The sequence below is a fragment of the Solanum verrucosum genome, unplaced genomic scaffold (genome assembly GCF_900185275.1).
Source record: "Solanum verrucosum unplaced genomic scaffold, falcon-dt-bn FXZP01000113.1, whole genome shotgun sequence".
NCBI classification, from domain to species: domain Eukaryota; kingdom Viridiplantae; phylum Streptophyta; class Magnoliopsida; order Solanales; family Solanaceae; genus Solanum; species Solanum verrucosum.
The window spans coordinates 357,430-369,554 of NW_026020105.1; the positions used below are offsets into that span (position 1 = coordinate 357,430).

General features: G+C 36.8%; 1 protein-coding gene across 1 annotated transcript; it reads left to right on the top strand.

The window, feature by feature from the left end:
- The first annotated feature begins 304 nt into the window (after positions 1–304).
- Positions 305–4,527, top strand: LOC125825278 (uncharacterized). Its single transcript, XM_049504629.1, has 4 exons — positions 305–708; positions 2,325–3,113; positions 3,452–3,499; positions 3,596–4,527. The coding sequence occupies exons 1-4, from the start codon at positions 520–522 to the stop codon at positions 3,914–3,916; spliced, it is 1,347 nt and encodes a 448-aa protein (XP_049360586.1). The 5' UTR covers positions 305–519; the 3' UTR covers positions 3,917–4,527.
- The last annotated feature ends 7,598 nt before the right edge of the window (positions 4,528–12,125 follow it).

Sequence of the window (12,125 nt, forward strand, 5' to 3'; positions counted from 1 at the left end):
TATTGAGACATAATTATAGTTAATAATAAGATTAAATTTAAAACTTAAGTGATAAATTATCTATAATTTTTAAAAACGAATTGAGTAAAATTGAACATTTATTTTTTTTATTAATATAATAGAAAAATAAAAGTGGACCATGAAGTAAATTATATCCTAATTTTTTTTTGTGCTAAAGGACTTACCTAAGTTAATGAATAGTGACAAATTAAGAGTGATTTTCCAAGTCAATTGAAAAAAGAAAGTGACAATTTATTTTGATTGAATAAAAGGGGAAAGGAAATAAGCAGGGGAAAATTATAGGAATGGGAAAAAAGAGGAAAAGAGGAAAAAGTGGAGAAAACATGGTATTGAAGGCCACATATAACCCCTCAATAACGCACTGTCCCATTCATTCTTTGCTTCCATAAAGCTTTTTCCTCCGTTTCTTCCCACCCCGACATTTTCCACTTTGCTTCTTCTCTAATTCATTTTTTGTAGATCACACTGTGCGAATCACCTTTGATCCATTCATCGATCATGTCAGGTTCACCGTCCTCATCGTCGGCATCCGAAGATGAAGATGAAGGAATCGATTCATACAGAAAAGGAGGATATCATGCCGTCAGAATCGGTGATTCATTTTCCGGTGGACGATATATCGCTCAGCGAAAACTCGGCTGGGGAGAATTCTCTACTGTTTGGCTCGCTTATGATACTCGATCATCCGTAACTTTCTTTTTATTCATCAATAACTTCCTTCATTTCCTTTGATTTTGTTGTTTATGCTTATTTGAGATCGTTATTTCACGATTTGTGAAAAGCTTATACTTAATTGATGAATATCATCTTTGTTTGTGGCTAAGTTGTCGGTGATTGTTTAGATTAGATCACACCTTGATTAAGTAACTCTACTGTCCAATTGGTGGATACTAATTGGCACATGGTAATCAATAATTTTTTGTCACTGAGGATTCTATTTGACTAAGTTGAAATGAGAAGAGTCAGTATGTTGTTTATATTGAGGGATGCCAGCTTAGTCCTAGACCTATATAAAGGAGTGTCGTTGTAGATTGATAGCCACGTAAAATTAGTCTAAATATGATGAATACTGATTTAGGATCCTGAAATAGAGTGGAGTGGATGTACGGGATTCGTATAGAAAATCCCAAAGTAGTTCATTGATCTATTGATTTATTGGCAGCAGCATGGATTTTGAAGTTGGACGGTTCAGATTGAATTTATAGCATCCTGGCTACTAAGTTGTTGCACAAGACTTTTGTCAGGATCTCTGAGGGCAATATTTCCCCATTAAAAATGACACTAAGAGAAATTCTTATCTGATACCTTACGCTGTACTTGAACATATTCGGACACCTATTTCTGTTTTTCTCCCACTGAATACTGATAAGGTTCAGCCTTACCTATCTCCTTGTGTATTTGAATGATAATTTATGTTTCTGCATATCTATATGCTTGATGATAGTTATATACTGATTTTTGCTTGACAGCTCACACCCTTCCAAGAACTTCCCTAACACAATTTGAAGTGAGGGTTCCTTTTCTTTTCTTCTCTTTTAGTTCACTAATCTTGTCTATATCCGACCATCTCAAGCAAGTAAAATATGTCTCTTACTGCTTACAGACTGAAATAGTCTCCATTTAGTTTTAGTCATTACCATTCTAACCATTTCTTTATGGTGTCAGACTTGGCATATATTACTTATGTTTGTTATGAATAATATGCATATACGAGGTTTCTTTTTCAAGTTGTGAGATCCGTGACCCAAATAACAGTTTTAAGTCCTTGGTGCTGAGGATAACTTTATGTATGGGGTTAAAACATTGTTTGAAGACCTATATGCCATAATAAAGTGTAAAAAATGTTTGGGATGCCTTTCATCTCCAAATGCCTTAGGATATATTCTGAGCTCCATAGAGAATTAGGGGTTTGAACGTTTCCATGTCAAAGCATTTGTCTAGGGGGGAATTTGACCTGGTTTGGAGTCAACTGGTGATACTAGAATGATTGCTGAGCTAAAATATCAATGCATTAATTAGCTGGCATCATCAGGGAAGTTCATGATACTTTCTTGTTATGCAGAATAAGCACATGGAATTTGCTCCTCTTTGGAGAATGTTTATTCATTATGTAACTGGTTGTAAGCCACCTAGTAAGCACTGAAAAGATTCAAAAACATCTTGTTTCAAAACTTATTCCAACAAGCATGCACATTAGATTTCTTGTTCTGTGTTCTCATTGTGGATGGTTATGAAATTTATAGAATTTTGTGAATTGTTTTCTTGGAATCTGGAGCTTATTGTACTTAACTTTGTTTGGGTAGGAATTTGTAGCCTTGAAGATCCAGAAAAGTGCACCACAATTTGCTCAAGCTGCTCTTCACGAAATTGAAGTCCTTTCTGCTATTGCCGACGGTGATCCCTCTAATAGTAAATATGTTGTTAGACTCATTGACCATTTTAAGCATACAGGACCAAATGGACAGCATTCATGCATGGTCCTTGAATTTCTTGGTGACAGCTTATTGCGTCTCGTCAAATATAATCGTTATAAAGGCCTTGAGCTGGACAAAGTTAGGGAAATATGCAAGTGCATTCTAATTGGTCTAGATTATTTGCACAGGGAACTTGGAATTATTCATACAGACCTAAAACTTGAAAATGTTCTTTTACTTTCCACGATTAATGCCACACAGGATCCAATTAGATCGGGAACACCGCCCATACTTGAAAGGCCTGAAGGGATCCCAAATGGAGGAGCAACTATGAATATTATTGAGAAAAAACTAAAACAAAGGGCAAGGAGGGCAGCAGCCAGGATATCCGGTAGACGGGCTTCAATGGGTGGGGTGGGAGGAGGTGCGAAAACAAATAGAAGTCTTGATGGTATTGACTTGAAGTGCAAGGTTGTGGATTTTGGAAGTGCATGCTGGGCTGACAAGCAGTTTGCACAAGAAATTCAGACACGACAGTATAGATCTCCAGAAGTTATACTTCAGTCTGGATATTCATTCTCTGCTGACATGTGGTCTTTTGCTTGTATTGCATTTGAGCTTGCCACTGGTGAGATGATGTTCACACCCAAAGGTGGACAAGGGTTCAGTGAAGATGAGGTAAAATAATTTCATCTATGCTTTTTGATCCAGTTCTTTTGATATGCACTATGTAACTGTTGTGATAAGTGCCTTTCATTTGAATATCATCCTTTTTCTTGCAACTTAGACTCTGGGGGCCACTGGATGTTCGCAGTGTGGGGAAGGTTCTCATTTATGTTTAGAGATGTTTACGAAGTTTATTTTGCTGATTTACAATCAGCCTTTTTTGCACATGTGATGTGGAGTTATCCAAATTTGCCATTAAAAGTTTTCTATCAGATGGATCTTATTGCACCATCAAAAGATTTTTAAAAACTGCACTTGAATGCATTTCTTAGTATCTTTTTTGGTTCCAGGATCACCTTGCTATGATGATGGAGCTTCTAGGAAAGATACCTCGGAAGGTGAGCAGTTTTTTTTGGCTTGCGTGAGCCTTTAAGAAATTATTATTTAGATGTAATTCTTTACATTATATCTTATAAAAAATGATGGTGAAGCAGATAGCCAATGGTGGGGCTCGATCTAAAGATTACTTTGACAGATATGGAGATTTGAAGAGGATCCGGAGGCTGAAGTATGGATCTTTAGAAAAATTACTTATCGACAAGTTCAGGTTTTCTGAAACTGATGCTCTTGAATTTGCCAAATTTCTTTGTCCCCTTCTTGATTTCGAGCCAGAGAATCGACCAACTGCTCAGCAGTGCTCGCAACACCCATGGCTCAACATTACAAGTCAAAACCAAACAGAGGTGAAGAGTGAATCTGGTATGGAAAAGGTTAATGTTGGGATGAGAAACCTACAAATAAAGGCCGGTAAGTGATGTATGAATGAATGGTTGGTCTTCTCACTGCAGCACCGCTCCATTGCCCTCTCTCCCCTATATCAGATTACTTGTGAATTAATTTTGGATTGTTTTAAGATTTAATCATTGGTAGACTTAGATGTATTATTTTGATTGATTATCACGAGGAAACGACCGCCAAAAGGAGAAATTGGCTTTAGTCCCTGAAATATTCCTAGGTGAAGCTTCCACTTGTTTTAATGATGTTGACATTCACCAAAGAAACTATCCTTCATTCCGCTAACAAATAAGTTGGCCATGTTCTATTGAAGGCCTGGAGGAACAAAGCAAGCTCTACAGCGTTAGTAGTCTATGGCTTCATTTGGACTCAGCATTATCAATCTAGGAAAGAATCTTTAGCAGGCCTGTAGAGAACATTACATTAATGGGAGCCTCTTGATATGGAGTGTGTTATGTACATTAAACATCAAAAGATTTGGATTCTGTGGAGGAAGTTTATTCTCCATTTCCGCAGGTAGGAAAGAATTCTTTCTTTTTTGATTTTAACTCAGGTTGAAGTCTTTGTAACAACTGATATATAATTTTTTGTATACATCACTCTGAAGTATATTAGTTGCCACTTATTATTTTACAAAGAACGCCCGCCCTTCCCTTTTTGTCTTGTTGTGTCTTAATGGATTGTATTGGTTCTTTCTTTTTGTCAAACTTACATACTCAACCACTGTTATATTATAAGATGTCTATAAGGGACAATTTTAGTTGCTAAGAGGTGAATTGTCAATTACACTGTCACCAGTTCAAATCCTAGTGACCTAGTTGGGCATTCGTTCCCTCTTTAATTTTGTGCAAGAACAAAAAAAATAAATGCAAAATGTACAATTGGTGAAAGTGATAGAGAAGAAGATGCACCTACCTGGCCTTGAGGAATAATAGAAATTGATGGGATCTGACGTGAAAAAGACCCAATGTCACCAAATACCGCTACAGGGACCACGTGCCAACCCAATTTCGTTGCAAGACTTCTGGGCTTTTAGCACATGTGTGAAGTGCATAAATATCAGCTTTCAATCATATGCCTCTGAATTTATTTTATTCTTAAATTTCAATTATTCAATATCAAAATCACTCTTCAAATTTGAAACATAGGTTTGGGAGTTGTGTACCATATTGGGGTAGGGAGTCGAATCCTAGATCCTGAATTGGGGTTGAGGTCAGAGATTTATCTTGTATTGCGATCTAGGGTCGTGTCCCAGAACGGAGTCGAGAGTGGGATTTCATGTTAGGAGTTTGATCTTAAACCGGGATCAGGATTTGGAACTTGTGTTAGAGTCGTGAGTCTAGTCTCGAATTGAGGTCGAGGTCGGAAGTCGAGAGTTGGGTCCCAAGTCGGGGTCAGGGTATCCCAGATTGGAGTTTGGTGGCAAGGTTGAAAGAGGAGTTTCAAAAGTATTTTCCTTATTTTGTGGTAGAAAAGTCATTTTTATTTAAATTGGAGAAAATAAGTTCATTTGAAAATTATTTTTCATAACATTTAAGCCAATCAGATACGAGAAAATTAAAATCCATTTTTCGAAAAATGTTTCCTTCATACCGACCACACCATAAAGGTAGACTTAAGTGACACTATCACCCAAACTATAATCCACTTCAACTAAATTACCCTATGTTTACCCTCTTTAAGCTCAAGGTACAAGCTTCGCAAGCTGCATCCAACTTTTTTTTCCTTCTAAAAATAATGAGTGTCAGGTAAGGGAAAATGAGGAAGAGGGAAATGAATTCTCATCAATAGGGTGAAAGTTTAGGTAACTAACCAAATGAGCTACTAAGATTTTTCAGTTGCATCCAACTTCAATCGTATCAGTTGTTGCTACAAATTACTTGTGTAGTTTAACTTTATACGTCATGATAATTGACGTTCGCTAGTGAAATAAAAATTTTCGAAAATGAAAAAAATTACGATAAAAAATGTTTTCCTCTTTAATTGACTTTATGCAGCATGAATTTAATTATTCGGGATCCTAAAATAAATACAGAATATTGGGTGAAAAACAAAAAAAAAATCAATTCAAATATGTTGAATTATAAATGAATTGAGCTATAATTCAACCTCAGTTTGTTTAAATTAAGATAAATAAATAGTTTAGGTTAATTGATAAAACTAAACTCATTCAACTCAAAATCATTTGTGAATTGTTTGTCTACTTTTATATTTGTTATCTTCTACCAACATAAGTATATTTTTTCCTCTAATAAGATTTAAATCTGAGTTCTTCTGATTCTTAATTCATTTCATTAGACCATCAAATAATTTTCTACGATGAAACAAAATATTGTCTCCTATTTATTCCTCAACAATAAACATGTCAACCTACATACAACACGCATTTAACTATTTTAGTACTCCTTACACCTATCACATTATGGCTCCAGCTGCTCTCCTGCAATTAAAAAGTAGGAATAATTTGATAATCTATTGGTAAAACATAAATTTGTTCTATGACTAAGAAATCTCATAGGACCAGCTTCCAATGGTTCGATGCTCGATGAATAATAGATCAATTTATCTTCATATTTCAATTAGATATTAGAAGGTTTTTCTCAGCAAGGTTCAAACTCGCAATGTGTGTCTAACTCGCATATTGAATAATCTTATAACTGAACCAAAGCCTGGGATGGTTAGCATAAATTACATTTGTCATAACTGTACTTTATAACAATTGTTGAAATAGTTGAAAGATGCAAATATTTGATCAGTCAATAGAAATTACCTTGCAGAACCATACTTTGTACTATTGTTGGCAACTATGTATACTAGATAAAATTTAATAGTGAATTCCTGTTGTGCTGGTGTTTAGGGTTGACAACATACTGATATCAAATTATCAAAATCACATTCATGTTAGATCTGAAAAAGAAATGGAACTACAGCTTTGTGGTATCTGCACCTGGTTTAATTACAAGGTAATCGAAAAGGGTAACGAAACTTTCTAGAAAGGAAGTATCCTGTATGAAAAGTGGTTCCAATGCAGTAACAGGCTCATATGATTTAGCCATTTGCAGGAAGCATGTGTGATGATAATATGGAGGACTATATCAATGCCATTTACAACTTCAAATGTAAAGAATACAAATGCTGAAAAAAAAATTATACTAGAAATTGAATTGGTTGATATTATACTATTACAATCTATGTAATTGTCTCCGTGCATTCTCCACATTCAATGGCAGCACATAAAGCCTTCCAGATGGGCGCTAACATTTTCACTGGTGGACGCAATTCCTGGAAATTATATTTGGATACAGCAAATTGTGTAAGCAAGAGAAAAAAACTGGAGTTATATTCTCTACTAAGTCCTTTGTGTTGATTAAAAGTCCTTTCCGTTGTTTGTTCTATCTTAAATTCCAACCAGAAAGCAAACAAATTTCGAAGCTAGAGAGTGGACATCTCATTTTGACGGGAAACTGTTTTTCTACTACAAAGATACAAGTATGAAGATTGCTAAGGATTTGCTAGACAAATATAGCAGGGATATGAATTTCACCTTGAATACTAGCATAAGTTCTTCCTCTCCTCGAATAATCAAAGATAGACTCCAATAACAGGTGACTGGTGTGACACATTCTGTCAGCACTGGTTTCAAAATCCTGCTAATGGGGACAAACTGGCGAACTGTTTTCCCACTATATACAAAGGGCTGAATTAGAATTTTATTTTGATAAACATAAAAATGAAAACAACAGGCAGAATTAAAAGTTTCTCAGATCAGATACAAGAAGTGTAAAATGGTACCCCTCATGGTTCAATGTACATGGTATCATCAAAATATATTCAAGTGATTCTAAGAAATTAATCATTTTTCAACTTGGATCCAATAAGAACTTCATCTGTCCAATTTCATATAGGAAAATAACTTGAGCAGTGCACACAGAGAAGGTAGGTACAGAACAAAAGTAATACACTAAATACATCTACTTGTTTATGTAACATAGTTACTCATCTCAGAAAAGAGACTAAGAAACAAGTGGCTGTATGCACAACAATCTTTAAGGAAACATAAACAAAATAATAAATCCATGCCAGAATATATGACAAGTTATTTGATTTTAAAAGCATCTTTTAACAGTGTTGAAAAATTATTTTACAATTCACTTTAAGCAAATAGCAAAACATTCACCTCTATACAGGAGCAGTAAGTACCTTCCATACTGAGTCTCAAGTTGAACTCCAAAAGCTGGCAGAATTAGAACAGACTCTGTCATAAGCAAACACAAGATACAGAATGAAATATAAGTTGATGAATACATCCCAGAACCAAATGATACTAGTGTATTCTATTATACTATCTTCTATAAGGGAAGACGTTAAATCAATAAAGCATCCACAAAATATTTGAGCATTATTTTAAGAGACTGTCGTTATTTTGATACTTCTGTGGAGTAGTGGAGTTAAGACTTAAGAAGATGCGGAACATGAACTGCAATGTGATATGAATATTCCTAACAAAGTAAAAGGCAATTTTTGTAAAAAACTGTGAGACCAGCAATGTGACATTGGGGTGATATATTGGGCAGCAAGGCCAAACATATCCACTAGAAGAGCACGGTAGAAATAATGATTTCTAGATAGATGTGGGGCCGTATAAGATAAAGACCATAAATGATTACACACAGACCGCAAATGCACAAATAGAGTATAAAACGAAAGAATATTGTTTGAGATAGTTTAGGCATGTCTTACGTCAACCTCAAAATGCACTTGTCCATAGGTGTGACACTGTGTTGCTTGAAGGGTGCTAAGAAGGACAAGGTATACCTAGAACTACATGGAGTGAAGTTGTCTTCAATGACCTACAATCTCTAGGACCAATTTGAACATAACAAATAAGAATAGAGTGATAGTAATGGATCTATATAAGCAATAACAACAAATTAAGAATAAGGTTTAGTTGCTCTTATTACACTTAACATTATGTCCTGGCAGGGGTAAGGGTGATTCAGAAAACCTTTAGTTTCAACTTTCAAGAGAGCCTGTAATTTGCGTTGGAAGAAAATCTCTTTACCAGTGTTAGAATAGAAATATGTACATATACTCCTACTTAGAATAGGAAGAAGAATAGGAATAGGAATCCTAGTTAGAAAAGGATTTCAATGTATTGTCTATAAATAGGGTCTCAATGTAACAATTTAGATACACAATTCAATAATATCTTCCCCATATATTTCTCACATGGTATCAGAGCATTGGTGAGAAATTTTAAGTAATCGTGTCAAATTCCGGCGACGACGGTTGGGACTGATTTGTGTCATCTTTCGTTCTGAAGGTGTTGTGCGAAAGACAACAACATCACGAGGCTCGGGAAGCTCAGGCGACCGAACCCCAATCAGATCCACCGGAAAAAAAAAAAACCACGCGCCGGTCGGAGGTGGAAGCTTTCCGGCGAGATTTGTTCACGCGCTGGCGCGTGACTGCTGCTCCGGTCATCTTTTTTTTGAGATGTTTTCTTCTGTTGAGGTCGCCCAGTATTTCCGACCAAATTCCATTCAGTTTTCTCTAGATCCGATCACCGGAATTAGGGTTCCGGTGATTTTCAGGCAGTTTCCGGCGAGTTCCCGGTGAAATCAGATTTTTTAGGCCACTGTGGGTAGATTCCGGCAGTTTCCAGGTCTTTTCAAGTCAAATTTCGAAAAATGTCTTTCAGATGTGATGTTTTTGGCTCCAAAAATACGGGGATTGGAAGTTCAAGCCTTACAATCACTTTAGAACCATTAATGGGAAGTTCAAACTATTTAGCTTGGGCTTCTTCAGTTGCGTTGTGGTGCAAAGGTCAAGGTATTCACGATCACTTAACAAACAATGCTTGCGTTGAAGATGAAAAGACAAAGTCTAGTGACGAAGGTGCAAAAGCCAAAGCACAATGGGAGAAAGTGGATGCCCAATTATGTAGTCTCCTTTGGCGCTCTATTGATTCTAAGTTGATGCCCTTGTTTCGCCCATCCCAGACATGTTATTTAGTTTGGGAAAAGGCACGTGCTTTATACACTAATGACATATCTCGATTCTATGATGTGATATCTCGGATGACCAACTTAAAGAAACAAGAATCTGATATGTCTACTTACTTGGGACAAGTACAGGCAGTCATGGAGGAAATTGAAACATTTGATGCCTAGCACTACAAACGTGGAAAAGCAACAAGAGCAAAGGCATACATTGTTTCTAGTTCTTACACTTGCTGGACTTCCTACTGGCCATAACTCTGTGCGTGACCAGATTCTAGCCAATCCTACAGTTCCCTCAATTGATGAATTATTCTCTCGTCTGCTTCGTCTTGCTGCACCTTCCAGTCACAAAGTGGATGACTCCTCTATTCTTGCATCTCAAACCACAGAAAAGCATACATACCAGTCTATGGAGAATAGGCGAGGGGGAGGGCGTTTGGGAAAACTTCGATCCAAGTGTAGTCATTGTCATAAACCTGGACACACTCGTGATATATGTTATATTTTGCATGGTCCACCACCCAGTTATGATCCTATTGTTCTTAAGGAATATAATGAGTTCCTTCGAAATCGCGCAAGTAAACAGACATCTCCACCAGTAGCATATGGTGCTCAACCTAATCAACCATCCAATAATGCTCATATTGCTCAGACAGAATATGATGAGTTCCTTCAGTATCGTGCAAATAAACAAACGTCTCCACAAGTAGTTTCGGTTGCACAACCGGATGTTCTGTTGCGGGTAATTATTTTGCTTGTGTGTCACAGTCTAGTACTCTAGGATCATGGGTCATGGACTCAGGGGCTTCTGATCATATCTCTGGTAATAAATCACTTTTGTCCGATATTGTTTATTCACAATCTCTTCCTGGTATTACTTTAGCTAATGGGATCCAAACAAAACCAAAAGGGGTTGGAAAAGCCAAACCCTTATCTTCTGTCACCCTAGACTCTGTTCTTTATGTCTCTGGTTCTCCTTTTAATCTAGCATCTGTTAGTCGTTTGACGAAGGCTCTACATTGTAGCATAACTTTTTTTGATGACTTTTTTCTCATGCAGGACCGCAGTACGAAACAGACGATTGGAACAGGACATGAATCACAAGGCCTTTACTACCTTGCCTCTCCAAATTCCTTGAAAGCATGCTCCGTTACAGATTCCCCAGATCTAATTCACAAATGTTTGGGACATCCGAGTCTATCCAAACTGCAAAAGATGGTGTCTAGTTTGTCTAGTTTGTCTAGTTTATCCAAATTAGATTGTGAGTCGTGTCAACTTGGGAAACACACTCGTGCTACATTTTCACGTAGTACTGAGGGTCGTTCAGAGTCTATTTTTTCATTAGTTCATTTTGATATTTGGGGTCCTAGTAGAGTCAATTCCACCATAGGATTTCGTTATTTTGTTAGTTTCATTGATGACTATTCAAGATGTACTTGGGTTTTCTTAATGAAAGATCGTTCTGAGTTATTTTCTATATTTAAAAAAAAAAAAATTGCTGAAATAAAAAATCAATTTGGTGTTTCTATTCGTACTTTTCGTAGTGATAATGCCTTAGAATACTTATCCTCCCAATTTCAGGAGTTTATGACTCACCAAGGCATTATTCACCAGACTACTTGTCCATACACCCCTCAACAAAACAGTGTAGCAGAAAGGAAAAATAGGCATCTTATTGAGACTGCTCGTACTCTTCTCCTTGAATCCCATGTTCCGCTGCGTTTTTGGGGAGATGCAGTTCTTACGTCTTGTTATTTAATAAATAAAATGCCCTCATCTTCTCTTCAGAATCAGGTTCCACATTCCATACTGTTTCCTGAGTCACATCTCTATCCTATCCCCCCTCGTGTCTTTGGGAGCACATGCTTTGTTCATAACTTAGCCCCAGGGAAAGATAAATTAGCCCCTCGTGCCCTCAAATGTGTCTTTCTTGGTTACTCTCAAGTTCAAAAAGGATATCGTTGTTATTCACATGATCTTCATCGTTACCTTATGTCCGCTGATGTTACATTCTTTGAGTCTCAGCCTTACTATACGTCTTCTGATCATCCTGATGTTTCTATGGTCTTACCCATACCTCAGGTTTTACCTGTACCAACTTTTGAGGAATCTACGATTACTTCTGCATCTCCAGATGTAGTGCCACCACTCCTAACTTATCATCGCCGTCCGCGTCCAGCACTAGTACCAGATGATTCATGTCTTGCGCCAGACCCTGCTCGTACTG

Coding starts and splice junctions, on each gene's coding strand:
- LOC125825278 (XM_049504629.1), top strand. CDS start 520: ATGTCAGGTTCACCGTCCTCATCGTCGGCATCCGAAGATGAAGATGAA. Junction 709..2,324: donor CTTATGATACTCGATCATCC/GTAACTTTCTTT, acceptor TTGTTTGGGTAG/GAATTTGTAGCCTTGAAGAT. Junction 3,114..3,451: donor AAGGGTTCAGTGAAGATGAG/GTAAAATAATTT, acceptor TTTTGGTTCCAG/GATCACCTTGCTATGATGAT.